The following is a 17,379-nucleotide window of genomic DNA, read 5'->3' on the forward strand; positions in this document are numbered from 1 at the left end:
ATTAAATTAAAATTTGAATTCAATCTTAGATCTTTTTACTTGTTTGGATTTTATGATATAATATTTTAAAAGGCGAGTGGCCAAAATTATAAATGGATATGTAATATAATATGAATAAATTAAGGGGTAAAAAGAAAATACAAAGAAAAGGCTTCCCTGATTTTTTCCAACGTACTGGAATATCTAACGTGAAGAGGGTTGTTCACTCATCGTGGCATGCCTCATTTCTCCTCGACGTGTAGCCTCTTTGAAAAGAAACGTGAAGAGTGCAACCCCATACCTAATTTTGGTCAAGAAAGTGACTGCCATGCCTTCTTGGCGGCCAATTACGGCCACAATAATTTCATAAACATTGTTGCATTATTTTGCATATATTTTCAATTTTAATATACCTCTTTTTTTGTGATCTGCACGTCGAATACTTATAAATGTTATAAATTGGACAATTTATGTTGGAATTAGTTATCTAAGCGAATATAGGGTACAACAATATATGTACTAAACGACACATGCTTACTTTAATTGCGTGTATTTTTTTTTTTTTTGGAGTTACAATTAAGATTCAAAATTTTAATTTTAGAACCGACTACGATGTCATTAAACAATAACCCATTGGTTACTTTAATCGTGTTTTGATTATGCAAATTCAATGATTTTAATTAGAGTTTCGGTATGATTAAATATGTCTCAAACTCTCAAGTAACCCAATAGCAATAGCATGCCTGTCACATCATACCAAATACCCACATCAAGTAAAGGGATCAAGAGGTGGCCTCGGAAATCAATCAACAAACCCAAAAGAAAAGAACAGAAAATAAAATCAAGAATATATTACGAGTCAATATTGATTTTACCATTATACTTCAGTTTCATTAAATTTTACCATTTTATTTTTATTTTATTACTATAAATTTTATTAATTTGTATATATGAAATAATGAAAATGACAAAAATTTATCATTTTCATTATAAAAGTATGGGTGAAATATTTATATTTTATTAATTTTTTTCTCAAAATCTACAAAATAAAAATATTACATTAATAAAATATCATGAAAAAACATTTTGATTCCATTATTTTCATTTAATAATTACCAAAAGTAAAATATAACTACAAAATTCAACAAAATAAAAAATATATTGATAAAATTTAATTAAATTAAAGATCAATAATAAAATTTAATATTAACATAATCGAACGATAAAAATTACCTATATCTCAGAGAAAATTTTGCATAAAATAATAAGAAAAAAAATTAAGTTACAAAACACGATATGGTTTAGTACCATGATGTTTTTTTATGACCAAATCTCGAACTAGTTGTAAAGTGGTAAGACAGAAAAAAAAAAAAAAAAAAAACCTGAACACTGTTCCCTCTTCGCACCTTCTTAATTATTAATCCTCTCTCTCTCTCAATCTCAAAAGCTATTTCTCCGTCTTGAAATCCGTTCTCTCTCTCTCTTTCTCGGTCTCCCGTTTGACCCGGTCTATCCCTCTCTCTCTCTCTCTCTCTCTCTCTCTCTCTCTCTCTCTCTTATTTATCTATCGATTCCATCCCTTTTGAAGCAAATCTACTTTTTTCCCATTTATTGTAATCTCTTCTTTAGGGTTTCGATTCAATTCTTTTTATTTTTAATTAAGAAAAACAATGACTACTAGTTCTTTGAAGAACAACAAGTTGCCTCCTGGCTTGGTTAACAATCTCCAAGAAGTGCTTCTTAGCAGAAAAGGAGGAACCAACAACGATGAACAAGAAAAGGATGATTCTGTTGGTGGTGATTCTACTCAGCCATCTACTTCTACTTGTAATGAAAACGCTGCTGATGACAACGACAACTCCAAGCCTGTCGTTTTGGTTACCAATGGGGAAGGGATTGACTCCCTTGGCCTTGTTTATCTCGTTCAAGCTTTGGTCCGCTTAGGCCTCTACAATGTCCATGTGTGCGCTCCTCAATCGTGGGTCTTTCTTTCTTTTCCCCTCAAATTTCTCTTTTTTTTTTTTGATTTCTGGTTTGTTTTGGTCTAATTTTTGTATTTGTTCACATGGGTCCTTTCCAATTTTTGATTTTTTTGTTTGCTTCTCATTGTTTATATACCATGGTGTGTGTCTCTCTTTTTTTTCCATTGTTTATCAAATTTGGTTTTGTTATTTTTTATTGACTCTGGTACAAGAAAGGGCAAATAGGCAAATTTTTTATCCATGATAACTCTTGTGTTATGTGTGCGTCTTAGTTTTCGCATTTGTAAATGCCGGTTATATCCAGTTTTGGTTGTTCTGATTTTGCTTAGAAAATTGGATATGTAGTCTAAAAATATGCAATTTCCAATTCTTTTGGCTAATGAATTTGGTAATTTGCTGTGATTTACTAGTTTCTGAATGTATTGCTTCAGGGACAAATCTGTTTCGGGTCATTCCATGACTGTCCGAGAAACAATTACTGTTACTCCAGCAGAAATTGATGGTGCCACAGCTTATGAAGTGTCAGGTGCGATTGGATTTGGCATTTATGTTACTCAAGTTTCCAGTCAAACTTTAATTATGTCACCTTTCTTGAATTGGGAATTTGAGATATCAAACTATATTATTGTAATAAACCGAGTATAGTGTGCCAGAACCATCATTTATGCGGTGAAATTTGGCTTTAAAAAAGAATTATTCTGACTGTTATTAACTTTGATAATAATTGGCTTTAATGATGGTTCTCTGCTTTCAGGGACTCCTTTGGATTGTGTCTCCTTAGCATTGTCTGGGGCGCTGTTTTCATGGTCAAAGCCTCTGCTGGTTAGGCTTTTATCCTGTTATCAATGAATTAAAATATTTTGGTTTTAGGCATTTATTGACTACTATTTTGATGTAATTTCCAGGTAATTAGTGGAATTAATCGGGGAGCAAGCTGTGGTCTTCACATGTAAGTCTTTGAATAGGCCTGCACAATAATACTAATTGAATTTTGCTTTGATTTTAACATGTGGGACTACTACACTCTTAATTGATTATTATAAAAGATACCATAAGCTTTCGTTTGAATATTTATCTCCAGATGATAAAGCTTTGCAGAGCATCTTTTATGTGTTTTTGTTGTATTATCCTGTTAGTTTACCTTCAATCCTTTTTGCTCTTGCTTGGATACTAACTCTATTTATGGTGTGTAATATACCAGGTTTTACTCAGGTGTTGTGGCTGGAGCCAGAGAAGCTTTAATTTGTGGTGTACCATCTTTGTCAATATCGCTGAACTGGTGACTTACAATCCTGTTTATGGGGATTCCGTTTCTACTATTTTCTGTTCATTTTTCATAATTGAATGTTCTTATGAATGTTGGATACTATTGCAGGAAGAATGAAGAAAGCCAAGAAAGTGATTTTAAGGATGCAGTTGCTGCTTGTTTACCTTTAATCAATGCAGCCATCAGAGATATTGAAAAGGGTGTTTTCCCTAAAAGTTGCTTTCTAAGTATAGAAATTCCTACTTCTCCTTCAGCAAACAAGGTTTTGATTCCGTATTTTAGGGACATAAATAAAATATGATTTTGATAACAATGATGTGATGCATACTGATGTCTATCATGTTTAACATAAGATATAATAGCACTTTGGGTCTTTAAATTATGATAATAACCTACTGATGTATATGTTGGTATCATTGCTTCCTGGTTGTGTCCTCATCAAATCTTGTCTATATACAACATTTTAAAGGAAAATTGCTTTCTATTAGACAAAAGATTGTAGTTGTTGGTGGTGACAATTTTCTGGGGTTGGTGCTGAGTGCTCCTGTTTTTCAACTCTGTTGTCCTTCTAACGTTAGGAGAGGCAAATTTTTAGGGTTACTATCATCATAAAAAACAATATTTTGCTCGAGCTAATGAGGAAGATCAATGCTTATGCGTTAGAGGAATAGATCTGTTCATTAATTCATATTCATTTGTTTGTTCATAAGTTATAGCATGAATTTGTGTGGGAACTCTCATATAGTACTACTCATATCAGGTTCAAATTATTGAGCAATCTTGAAATTGTTTATATCCATGTCCCTTTTGGAAGCAAACCTCTTCCTTTAAATTTCTTAGATATAGAGATTTGAGTGAGAGTATGGTTTACTCCTAAATTATAATGGATGAGTGAAGTTTCATTGCTTTTGAATCATGTCAAAGAGCTGGATGTTGCTAAAACCAGCATTATCGGAGGTTATTGTTAGAGGAAGCTTCCTCTAGGATCATGCTCTTTACTGATGAATTAGAAGTTTCCCTGATGCGATTTCTCTTTTCAAAGATCAGCGCTCCAGCTGATTGTTTTGTCTGACAAATTTTTGGAATATCTAGTATGTGAAGCTTCAAGTAGAAAACATCCAACATTACAACTTGTGAATAGAAGCTTCATTGAACAGGGGAAAGCTTAAATCACCCCTAGAGGAAGCTTCCTCATGGTAGTTGGATGTTCTATAGAAAAGTACATTTTGGCAATCCAAGTTCCAAACATCATTTTTACTCAAATATCCTGTTTTGGATATTGGATTCAGTAATTCTAAACTGTCTGGATATTTAAGTCTGAATTGTGTCTGACTAGACTCAAAAGAATGGCGTTGGAGGTTTGATAGACGCCATCTCATTGTGTCTGGTAAGACATAATTCAAATTAAAGTTTTGGACAATTTAACATTAATCGTTTTTATAACCTGTCTAACTATGACTTTTTGTTTCCTTTTTAATGTCTTGCATATAAATTATGTTGGTCGAAGCTTGTGCCCTTAGTTGACTTCATAAACTATTCTGGATGGCTGATTCTTCGTACAGCTTCATACATGATTGTTTAGAACTTATGATCTTTCTATTGCTAATAGTTTCCTGCTCATTTTTGTTTGAATAGGATAACTCTATCTGACAACCACATCAACTAATTCTTTCCTTTTATTTTTTCAAATGTATTGCTCATGTTAAGAGCTGATCTATTAAATGACCTTCTACTTTGATGCAGTATCTGTTTGACTGTTTTATCAGATTTTTTAATCAAATCTGTTTAGCCTGATATTCATTTTTTTTCTTCAAGTCAAATCTATGATTTCCTTACATCAGCTGCATGCTCCCCACCTCTCCTCTCACTTTTATCTTTGCTGTATTCTTCGCATAAAAAGAGAGGCAATGCTGCTAATCCCTGGGATTCTTAAAGTTTCGGATCACTTGATATTAAACAACATTATTTAGTGCTATATTTCTTTCTTTTCAGTATGTTATTTTATATGGTCTTATGCTCAGATAGTCTTGCTTATTCATATGTGATAGGGTTTTAAATTGACCAAGCAAAGTATGTGGAGATCTGCTCCAAGTTGGCTAGCTGTTTCAGCTAATCGGCATCCTTCTGCTGCACATTTCATGTCTAATCAACAAAGCCTTGGACTCCAACTTGCACAGCTTAGCCGAGATGCATCTGCTGCTGTAAGTTTTTTTTTTCCCTTATTGAAAGGAATTGCATCATTTATTTCCCCCTTCCTCAACCCCTCTTTTTCACATGTGCATTTCTTTACATTAATCTCTTAAATTGGAGGGTCATTATCTGTCACTATTCACTCTTGATAATGTATAAATATCTTCCTTAGGGTGCCGCTCGCCGCGTGACCACACAAAAGAAGAATGTGGAGATAGAGTCTGTTGGGGCTGCTAAATCCGATACAAATAAAGTGAAAAAGTACTTTCGAATGGAGGTATGGAAGATGTAAAAGTTCTTAATTGCTATAAAACCAAATTCTTATTGCCCTAGTAGTTGTGAAGCTGAGAATGAGAAATCCTTTTCTTTATGACTTTTTTTAAAAATAATATTAATTTTAAAACATTTTCTGGTTTCAGTAATATATTTAAACATTTCCATAGAATCATGGTTTGGCTACTTTTTCTTAAAAGGAAAAGTCAGTTATTTCGTACAGGTTGCATATGCATCTCAAAAGCTTAAAAAAGCTACGCTTTTTGTTCATACTCACTTTTTCTTGGTCTTTCACCAACCTTTTCTGGTATCCATCAATGCTTTATTTTGGTTATGAGTAACTACAATTGATATGAGTATATATTATGTATATTGCAGTTTGTAGATAAAGAACAGGAAGATACAGATGAGGATTTGGATTTTAGGGCACTTGACAACGGATTTGTAAGTTAAACCCCTATTATTTTTCCCTGAAATTGGTGTCATTCAATCATGCAGGAATGGACGACTGATTTTCATTTTCATTTTCACTTTCCCTTGAGTCATGAAATTGACCTATATTTATATTACTTCAATAGTCGTTGATTTGGTTCTTCATTTTTTTGCTTGAAATTCTATAGATTGCAGTAACTCCTCTATCACTTTCTCCACAAATCGAGTCAGGCATTCAAACGGCTGCTTCAGATTGGATCTCTGGTGCACTCGAGCAGTAGAATCTTGGGACCAACAATGAAATCTTATTTGTATAAAACTGCAGGAACCATTACGTTTAGTCATCAATTGATTTGTGCTTTTCTTGTTCCCATTTCGTTTTTTTTTTCTTTCAAAAGGGTCTTCCAAAATTATCATCAAGCTGGGGTGTCTTCGTTTGTTCTAGTTGTTGATACAAGGAAATAGCATCATTGGTCTAAATTATGTGACCCTTGTGCTTTCCAGATTGTTTTTGTTTTTTTTTTTCCCTGACCACCATTTTTCCTTTTCCTTTTTATTTAGTTTTGGATTTGTATGTAATGAAATCTCGAATTTGTTTTTTTATTCTTAGACTCGAAGAATGAAATTCAAATCTCTCTTTTGCAAATATTTATCCTACAATAGTGATGTGATGGGCTGGTCTAATCAAAAGCCCAATCGGCTGGTTGGGCCTAGTGAACAACATTATTGGGCCTTAACAGGTTGATCCGTTAACAAACTTGTCTTTTTCTTTCGTTCTTATTTCCTGTGTCTTATGCCGTGTCTCCGGAGGCAAAACAGCTATTCGACGGGAAAAAAATAAAGAAAAGAACGGCGACTAAAGCCCAAATTAGAACCGGAGCGTCTCTAATGAACCGGCTGATAATGAATTCGATTCTCAGTCCGAACCAGATTCTTGAAGCCACAACCCTCTCTACTTTTGCCTCAAAACGACGCCGGTTCCCTCTCTAAAGTCTACCTCTATCCCACTGGCCCCTTTACACATACAATGGAGTCATCATGAGATGCAAGCAAGGAAAAGGATGCTGGTGCTTTTGCCTGTTAGTTTTTACTGCTAAGAGCCACTATCATTATGATGTCGTTAAACCTTAATGGCCATATCTTTCTGGGCCCCTAACAGCTGCCTGATTTCCAGTTCACTACCTGTGTCAAACATTGATGAAATGCTGCAGCAGCCGTGGGAATGTGCCTCTCCATGCCCATTCCAATTGGGCTTAAAACACTTTACCTTCTACTCTTTAAAAACAAAATTTCCTCTCAATGCATGTTAAATGCTGCAAATTTAATGTACAGTATTACTACCAACTTTGTAACGGATCTTCTGGAGGCATAAATAATGTATAGTATCTCTATTTTGTTGGAACCAAAACACTATATAATCGTGGGATATTGACCCATTGGCTGCATTACCATACCCAACCATGTGATATGTAGATACATTATATTTTTGTTTGAATTATGTAAATTCTTTCTTGTTCTAACTTATATTGCAAAAGTCATGATGAGTTACTTTTCTATATATATTTAATCCTACATGCTCTAGGCTCATCTGTTTCCAAATTGCATTTACGAAAATTGAAATAGTTTTGGAAACTTCGAATCTAACAATCCTTAAGGCCACAAAATCACCTGTTACTATATATATACTCTACACGTTAATCTTCATTATTCAGCATCGTCAACAATTCCTATAACTTTTTTATTAACCATATAAAATGCATGAAAATAAGAACCAATAGCTTATATTTAAACTCTAACACCTACAATTCAATACTTTTCCTATCCTCAAGGTGTAATTTTTTTATATAAAAAAAAAAAACAAGTTGCAACTTTTTTTTACCAAAAAAATGAGAGAGAAGGAGAAAGTTATATATATATATATATATATATATATATATATGTATATGTACACCCATACAGAGAGGAAATGATAAACAAATAGAGAGTAGTTAGCTAGAGAAAAATATATAAACTGGTGTCCAAATATAATTTGGACGAGTAATATGGGAAATTAAGAACCTACATTTATTTGTGGAACATCATCATCAGACAGCCTTATCCTTACTGAATTTATCTGAAACTAGTAACATTTAGGTTTTAATTTTCTCTCATAACTACGCTCCACTTCATATATATATATATATATATATCTTATGCATATATATATTTCAAGAAAATAATTGCTTTTGTATGGAATGAGCCCGTAGACAAATAACTATCTCAATCCAATCTCAATTATAGTATAAGATGTGAATCCGCCATTCCTAAGGGTCCCAGCTGCTTGAAGAAAGATTAGGGTTTGTAATATATTGCCCACTGGATAATGCTGATAAGGAGGAGGAGGATGACGATGATGGCATTGATGTGATGATGGTATCAATATACTCCATCGGGCATGTTGCCGTGTGCATGTCATGTGCATAAGATGAACCAGCAGATATTGGAAAACATGATGAGAGCCTGGAGACTACTGGGTCGATGTTTTCTAATGAGACAGATGTTTGTGGCATGCTGTTGCAGATGTCTCCTTCAAGGATTTCACAGAGTTTGGGCACTGTTGGGGGAGCCATTAGCGAGTGGTCGTAAGGAGTTAAAGCAGTGGTTGGATTGATAAGCTTTTCACTTGAAAATTTTTGAAGTACTTCATTGCTGAAAATTTGGACGTGATCTTCTTGATTTTGATGATGATCAAGATCATGTTGAGGTACAAAGGGCAATGGCCATGAAGGGTCAAAGGAAGATCTATTTGAATGTGGTGGGAGCATTGGGGTTAATGAGAAATGATGGTGAACCAAATCAATATTGTAATTGTTTGGGTTTGGCTTGAAATCTGCATGTTGAGCAAAACTTTGTAGCACCGGTGCTGTGGGGGAAAGATAGAGCTGGCCTTGTTGAGCACTAAGGATCAAATTAGGGTTTGCATTTAGGGAGATGAAACTTTCCTCTGGAGGTGTAGAATTGTGAACATCAGCGAAAGAGGCTAAAGCTGGAACATCATGAGAGATAAGCTTCTTCTTGATACTTGAATTCCAAAAGTTCTTCACCTCATTATCTGTTCTCCCTGGTAGATGCTTTGCTATCTGTGCCCATCTGTTTAATGTACAAACATGATCATAAAAAAAGACATTAATGATTACTATGATGATGGTAACAATTAAAAGAAGTCAAAAATATTATTTTAGTATATATAATATATAGTTGAACTACCTGTTGCCCAGAATACTATGGAGTTCAATGATGAGAGCTGCTTCTTGTGAAGAGAAACTGCCACGTTTTAAGTCAGGTCTCAGGTAATTTATCCATCTTAATCTGCAGCTCTTTCCACATCTTTGCAGGCCTGTATCATGAAACAAACCCAAAAAGGAACAACAACACAATTAAAAAAAAAAAAAAAAAGGAATCAAATGTAGTTGGTATTTGCAGTTATATTCTGCAAAAAAGAAAGGGTTAGAAAAACTAGTGCAATTGAGATGGTAAAAGAAAAAAAAAGGAAAAGGAGGATGGTTATGAATCAAGAAACCATGCATCCAGAGAGAGGAAAAACCTGCAAGTTTAGGGACTGAGCTCCAGCAACCATGGCCATAGGTTGTAATGTAGTTAATGAGTTTCTCATCTTCCTCTGGTGACCATAGCCCTCTTTTCACCTTCTGCTTGTTGCAACAAGAATGGTGCCCCATCTTTCTCTCTCTCTCTCAGAATATTGCAGCCAATTGCAGGCCAGAATCAGTGCCGAGGATTTGTTTATTTTAAAAGTGAAAAAGAAAAGCAGATCAGAAAGGCGGAGAGAGAGAGAGAGAGAGAGATAAAGTAGTTTTAATTTCTGTATACGATGAAGATCAGACCCAAGCACTAGAAGTTATTGGTTTACAAGAAAATATAAAAAGCTTTGAACTGAGGATGATTTGAGAAACTGATCAGATTACACTGAGGGTATGAATTTAATGTAGGGAGCTGTACCATGGTGGCCCAGTTAGGGTTTCCGGGCAAAAGGCTAAAATCTGCAGTGTCAACCTGTAAGAGCTGTATGGCTTATAATGGGATCCCCTCCTTTGCTTCATTTCTCAGAAATGGGGCAGCCCTTATACATGTGGCACACATGCAGGCTTGTGGGACCCAATGTTCTGACAGGTCTCACTTTGGACTTATCAACTTCATGTAGGATCAAACATGTTGAAATATTGGATGAAAATTTTCTGACTTCTGAACTTCCAATCCCTTAGTTGCAATGCAAATATGGGTTTCAAAAATTAAACTTCAGCTAATCTGACGGTTGCGATTGTATGAAATTTTTGATGTGATCTTTTGTGCGTCATGATTGGATCAGTGATCAAACAGTAAGCAGACCGTATTTTCAGACACAAAACCTTGCATTGCATATATGTTCTGATCTCTTTATTTTTGCAAATTGACAGCAAAAGGTTTACATAAGAACTGTATCCCCTATAAGTCAATCTTTTATCGTCATACTGCATTTTTTTGTTAAAAAAAAAAACATAATTTAAAATGGGAGTCTCAAATTTAATGTGTAGATTTTAATATCCAACCATGTATTTCTGAAAAAGCAAGGTGCATAGCTTCAAACTGATCAATGTCAAATGATTTCCTTCCAAATTCAATAGTGACTTATATTTTTACCAGCTGCATTTATAATCATCAAGATTCAAGAGTACTTCTTTTCATTTTTACTTATTGGGTTTAATTTTCTGCCATGTTATTTATTATACTCAAAATGCAGCATGCTTTAAATATGCATCAAAACTAGACAATTAGTATCAATTACCCCGTTGAAAAATTAACAGTATCTCTAAAAATCACTTTGGAAATGCCAAAACGATTGTTTGACATCTAAGCAATGGAAGACAGCGATCGAAAATTCCAGATGAAATAATTATTCCTCCTCAGGGACCACATTATATTATTAGAGCCGAAATTGCAGAATTTCTTTCATTTCATGGACACATTATTGTGTTGCCTAATGTACATCTAGGGGCTCAGTACTGTTACTGTTGTACTGAAAAATTCAATGCAAATCTGGATTTTTTTTTTCTTTCAATTTTTCTTGGATTAGACGAGATTGGATGGCCATATCTTTGGACAAGAGTGGCCACCCTATCCTGAAAAATGTAAACATCTATTAAAGCAGAGATGCTTAAATCAATTTACTTTTGAGCTATTGATTTTCATGAGTGGGTCATAGAAATTGTATAATATCCAAAGAGACTAAGAGAGTCAGAGAATGTTTTTTGGCTGATTAAGGAGGTAATAGATTTCAAGACATAGATCAACAGAGAAATCACTAGCAATGATATCATTAATGATGCCCATAAGGGTCAGTCTAGCTGGTAAGGGAAGGATTTTCTTTTTTATCAATTAGGGTTCGACTTTTGTGAGAACTTTAAAAATAAAATCTTGAATACACTAAAACGATATGAAAGAGTACATTATTAAAGTCCACGAGGAAACGATTAATATCAGATAAAGCTTAGGATACCCTGACCATATTAAAACCAAAAAAAAAAAAAAAAATCATCAATGAAAGAGTTAAAAGAATTTTTAATCAAGGATTTGTTATGATTGAATTGGGGTCACCTAGCTAGTATACAAATGCACAAATCCATGCTCTTTCCAAATTAAGCAGGCAGTTTTTTATGGTAACATCAAAGAAGGGGTGACAAGACTGGCATGCACTGAAAGCTTGGCCTTCATCTTTTCTTACTCTATTCATTCTCCATTTTTTTTTTCTTACTACTATAACTTGGACGATATTGGGAATACAAATTAATGAGCATCAAAATAAAGGCTAAATGATATTGGCAACAACAAATTAATGAGCAAGTAAAATCCAAGTTCTTAACAACATGCAAGACGTTTTCTCTAATTTGTAGTCAATTCGTAGATGTGATCAAAGTTCGAAACATATTAAAAACGTTGATCCTTTCTTTGCTATAGTCAAATGGAAATTAAGTATTTAGCATGCTTCATGTTCTGATAATTATTGTACTAATTGATGGCTGCAAATGTGACGTTCAAGAAGACAATGATAACTAGGGAGAATATGAAATTAATGGTGATTATAACTATGCCGGCCTTTTTCTTTTTTTTTTTTTTGTCAATCTTTGTTCATTTTGATTAGGCAATTTCCAGGCTAGATCACATAGAATGTTTAATTGTGTACCTTCAAAAATGATTTCCAGGCTGAAGCATTTTTACAATATTAATTTTACATCAATTAAGGCGAAAATAGAGTCGGTTTTCTTTCTATTGAATAGTATTATATAAAGGATAATCATCACACTTTCATTTTCTACCAAAACCAGGGTAAGGCAGTTGAAAAGGTGAACTTTCTTTTGTCTTTCCACCTTAGTACATTTAATCATGAAAAGAAAACACCCTGTTAGACCCATACGAAAAAAAATTAATAATAACCCGGTATGATTTACTATAATTTTTTTTTTCAGTTTCTGGCAACATAGGTATGCATACATATCATTGGTTTTGTCTTGCGTCGAATACCCTAATTTTCATTTTTGTATCATTTTCAAAGTTCGAAAGTAAAAAGACATAAAATTATATTTTTTTCCAAAAATTGACTGTCAAAATTAAAAAATATTAAATGTAAGGCGGTAGGGAGAAAGTATATATTATATTTTGTTTAGATGAAAACAATACATTACATGCTATATATATATATATCATTAATTCATAATTATAATTCCTCTAGAGGAAAGTCCCTCACAACTTTCTTGGGCAAGGTTTCTTTCATCGAGTTATATTGCTCCCTGTCTCTTCTTGCAATGCAAGTAATATATATACATATACGGGAAAAGTAGATTTGCACTTAATACGACTGTCCTAGCTATTTCAATCCTTTCTCATGGGTTAATCATGATATATACCTAGGTTAGTTGGCAAATTCATAACTATTTTCCAATGAAATATAAAACCCTCCATCTTGAAATTCATCACATTTCTTCAAGTAGTATAAAATCTAAACCAATTTTAGTAACACTAAAATTTGGGTCTATACAAAAATATATATGTGAAAGAGAATCTGAAATTTTGATAAGTACTCTATTCTTTGCATATATGTAAGACAATGGACTCGTTTTAGTGTTTTTTGGCATGTTATTCTAATAAAATAGCTCTTAATTTTAGCAAAGTATTTAACTTTAAACGAATTAAGGGTTCAAAATTGTGTTATTTTCCTAATTTTGATACTTGGCGTCCAAAATTAGCTCAATGGGAATTTCTCTCCTTTTGACCAACATCTATTTTGCTGAATATATTGGTTCAGCCAGTAGAAAATGATAGAGGGTAGAATTATACTAAATGTGTTGGCATCTATGAATAATTAACTTAATCAAACCTTTTTTACAAATTTAGCTACGAATTAAAGTCGAGCATACTGTCGTGACAATCTTAATTCGAAGACTCGATTCTTTAATTAGTTCATAGTCACGAATCATTTAATTTATCGTGATCTTTTTAAGTACCTATCAATGTCTATATATAAGCTGAAGTGTCAACATTGGAAATTAGTTGGTTAATTATAATGAATTATAGTGAAAGTTACAGTGTAGCTAACACTAATTAATTGAGATCAGTCTAAACATGTTTCACAAGGAGGAATAGGCAAAGCAATTCATGGAGAAGTAGGGATTGGTACAAAAGGGGTGAGTCTTTTGAGTTATGTTTTAGCGAGCATTACGGTTGGACTAATGCTTTTGTTTTGATTAATGATGAAAAACAATATGCAGTTTGCAAAATTAGCTTGCCCTTTTGCTTTTCACCATCTTCTCTTCTTGCTTTTTTGTCTTTTGAGTTATAATTGGAGTTCAAACTCTAAATCATCAATTTTAAAATCGACTCCAATATCATTGAATTAACAGCTTACTAATAATTCTTCTTGTTTCCTATACGTTGAACCTTCTAAAGATGAACAAATATATCTAAGTCAATAATTTAATATTCATATTTAATATATAAAATGTTTTCAAAATATCTCAGATGCAGTGGAATATATATATTTATAGTTGATAATATAATAATACGATCATAGTGTATTTTTTTTAAAATTTTTAATATCAACAAAAACTAATATTTATTATAAACGAATTCACATATAAATATTTATATTTTATTATACGATCAGGAGTATTCTTAAATTTTACTTAGGTTTAATCTATTTTTCTCAAAAAGAAAAAAGAATCCTTAAAGCAAATGCTTTCTTGCGATGTAATAGGGTTGAAAATCATATATCGAAGGTTAATTACATTTTAGACTTTAGTCTTGCTTTGGAAAGAAAAAGTGAAGAGAGATAGGAATGCTTGTGATGGAAGAAATTAATAGGACCAATCAAGATTCTTGATTTTATTGTTGCACATGCAACAATTAATAGCCTCAGCCTCATTTGCTTTATTTGTCGAGTCATCAGAGGACACAAGCTATGTAAGAATTTTGTTTTTTACCCCCACAACTCACTGAGCCATCAAAAGAAGTACACAGAAAAAAATGATTAGGTAATTCTTTGTCCTCTCTCCGAAGAGAATTGGCTATGGTATTGGTCAGTTTCATTTAAATTTTGATAAAAATAAATGAAAATTTAGAAAATTTTGCTTTTCCATATCGTGGGGAATTTTCGGAGAGAGGCACTATCCTTTTCCATTCTAAAAATACCCCAAAACCATAAGCAAAGGAGTGTAGATTTTTACAGTAAGTTATGAACTTCTCACCTAAATTTAACTCTTCTTCTTTGTTCTATTATTTTCTTTTTTTTCACTCATAAAACTAACTCATCTTCAGATGACCTAAGATCACCATTTTTATAACTTCCTTTTTACTTCATTTCTCTTAACAATGGCAAGGTGAACCAATTAACTTTGTTACTTCATAAAGAACAACTCGAAGAGTCCCATATAAAAGCCTGAAAAGATGAGAGGTGGGACACATGAACTCCAATGGAGTTTGCAAATGTCAAAGAGAATCACTTTATACCTATCTAAAGGTTAAACATTCATACTTGAAAATCATGAAAACTAGGCATTAATCATTAATTTGGCCCACCCCAAATAACATATAAGAAAGAAACAAATTAGTATTATTTATGATTTGGTTAAACTGAGAATATAATTAAATTCCCAAGCTCCCCTTGTCATCCATGCACCTTTAAATCACCCCCACTACTCTACCAAACTTAGAAAAGTTTGGATCCAATAGTCAAACTTATGGGCATAGAAGATTTAAAAATGTTGAGCAACTCTAGCTATCAACAAAAATAAACTAGTTAAATTAGGGTTTAACTCAATTATTTCATGCAGCAAACTTTAAAAAATAGCATTTAGTAGGTTTAGATTCAGATTTCCGCATTTATAGTCTTTTCCCTTATTTTGGAGTTTCTTTTATAAAAAAACAAAAAAAATTGGAAGTAGCTATATTAAAAAAAACAGGCTTTATTCCAAATTTGATCATCTCATCATAGAAATCAAACCTATATATCTTCACCAAACTATATATATGTGAAGAAGATTGTACATAGTTATTTCATTGGGCATTCCACTTTATACAAAGAAGATGCAGTGAAGAAGATGAAAAAAACTTTTAGACCAAAAAAGGTAGTGAAAACAAATGATAAAATGTACCCCATTATGCAACAAAATAGGCAGTCTATTAAGACCCCACACAGCCCTTCCTTCTCTTCATGGCAACCCCCCCCCCCCCCCCCCCCCAATGAAAGAAAGTCCATTTGTTTACTCAAAATTGAAGAAAGTTAATTTCCCATACCTTTTCTTTTTGCTTTCTCTTTAACTTGAGAATCTTTATCGCGTTTCTACATGAAAGAAGTTTTTTACAGCTTTTGGTCCATATCCTGATTTCTTGCACATCCTCCACATGGGAATGCTATTGAATTGATCAAGTGTTCATTTGTGAGGACATAGTCCATGCATTTAAGATGAAGTCAAACTTTAACGAATTGGAGCATACTGTCTAAAAATTTTTGAAAATTTCTGAAAATTTCTATTTATTCAATATTTTGAACTATTTTTGTTTATATATAAGAAACCCCTAATTTACCCTAATTAAGTGTTGATAATTGATATTATTAGTTGAATCAAATTAAACTTAACCCACGTGATTAAATTTATATAATTATTTTAACAAATATGAAAATTCGAAATTATATAAAAAAATCCGAAGAAAATATACTATCACTTGCTGACCAGTCTAATTAACGAGGTTAACCAATGATATTGATTTAATTCAATCCCTTTGAATGTTCTTGGGTTGATTAATTTCTATACCTTTTTATTGCTTAAACAATGGAGTAGGCAATTCATAGTATTGAGGGAATCGAAGGGATGATGTGATATGTGTGGTCCTTTCGAAAATGAGCGTGAATAACGGACCATAGTTTTCACATTTATAATTCAGTATATGAACATTAATTGTTTTTAATGATACTAAGACTTGAACAATGATTGAGGTTTGGTCATATGATGACATGCGTCATCAACCTTAATTATTGCTAATCAATGATTAGAGAAGTCTTATGGTAAATCATCATTCTCATGATGAAAGCTATGCTTGTCCACTGATCTTGGACTGTCTTAATTTCTTAGCCTTTTTTTTTTTTTGGGGGGGGGGGGGGGGTGGGGGAGGGTTTCAAGAGTATATATAGTAGTATATAAAATTTCAATGAGAAGCTGATGTGGCACCAACATATTTGTTCAATGACTTAAGCTTAATTTGGACCTCACCGGTGAAATTTACTTGCTTTTTTCAGTTCAAACGTACTGTTTTTTTATTTGGATGTGATTTTTGAGACATGATTAATGTAAACAACTGGATAACTCTAGTGAAACTTAAGTAATCCCATCGCAACTTTTTTTTTAATTTTATTCTTTTGATTCCTTTTTTTTTTTTTTTTGCCCTTATAATTGTAAGTTTTATTTATTTATTTTTTTTGTTTTTACATTTTGAATTTTCATTTAAAAATATTGAAATAATTTTGTTAATTTAATATAATAAAAAATAAAATAATATTTGATCAAAAAATAAATTAATTAATAAATGTTATAAATAACATTAAAATACTCATAAAAATAATTTATCAACACTTTGAAAGTAAAGTTTTTAATGATTATTTTTTATTTTCACTTCATTATACTACTTTTAATCTCACTACTATAATAATTAATCTTATCTCTATTACTGTTTTTA

At 32.6% G+C, this 17,379-nt stretch overlaps 2 protein-coding genes across 2 annotated transcripts; one reads left to right on the forward strand and one right to left on the reverse strand.

Annotated features, from left to right (window-relative positions):
* The first annotated feature begins 1,280 nt into the window (after window positions 1-1,280).
* On the forward strand, window positions 1,281-6,769 carry LOC111274648 (uncharacterized). The gene is made up of 10 exons (XM_022859431.2): window positions 1,281-1,957; window positions 2,393-2,487; window positions 2,716-2,783; window positions 2,867-2,910; window positions 3,163-3,240; window positions 3,337-3,490; window positions 5,277-5,429; window positions 5,591-5,695; window positions 6,070-6,135; window positions 6,312-6,769. Exons 1-10 carry the CDS (start codon window positions 1,650-1,652, stop codon window positions 6,402-6,404), a joined length of 1,164 nt encoding a protein of 387 aa, XP_022715166.2. The 5' UTR covers window positions 1,281-1,649; the 3' UTR covers window positions 6,405-6,769.
* Window positions 6,770-8,098: 1,329 nt separating this feature from the next.
* LOC111318611 (transcription factor MYB26-like) lies at window positions 8,099-10,311 on the reverse strand. Its single transcript, XM_022921487.2, has 3 exons — window positions 9,707-10,311; window positions 9,370-9,499; window positions 8,099-9,252 (listed from the first exon to the last, which is right to left on the reverse strand). Exons 1-3 carry the CDS (start codon window positions 9,837-9,839, stop codon window positions 8,427-8,429), a joined length of 1,089 nt encoding a protein of 362 aa, XP_022777222.2. The 5' UTR covers window positions 9,840-10,311; the 3' UTR covers window positions 8,099-8,426.
* Between the last annotated feature and the right edge of the window lie 7,068 nt (window positions 10,312-17,379).

Source organism: Durio zibethinus, chromosome 26, assembly GCF_047325235.1.
Source record: "Durio zibethinus cultivar Kanyao isolate XHJ-2024 chromosome 26, ASM4732523v1, whole genome shotgun sequence".
Taxonomy (NCBI): Eukaryota; Viridiplantae; Streptophyta; class Magnoliopsida; order Malvales; family Malvaceae; genus Durio; species Durio zibethinus.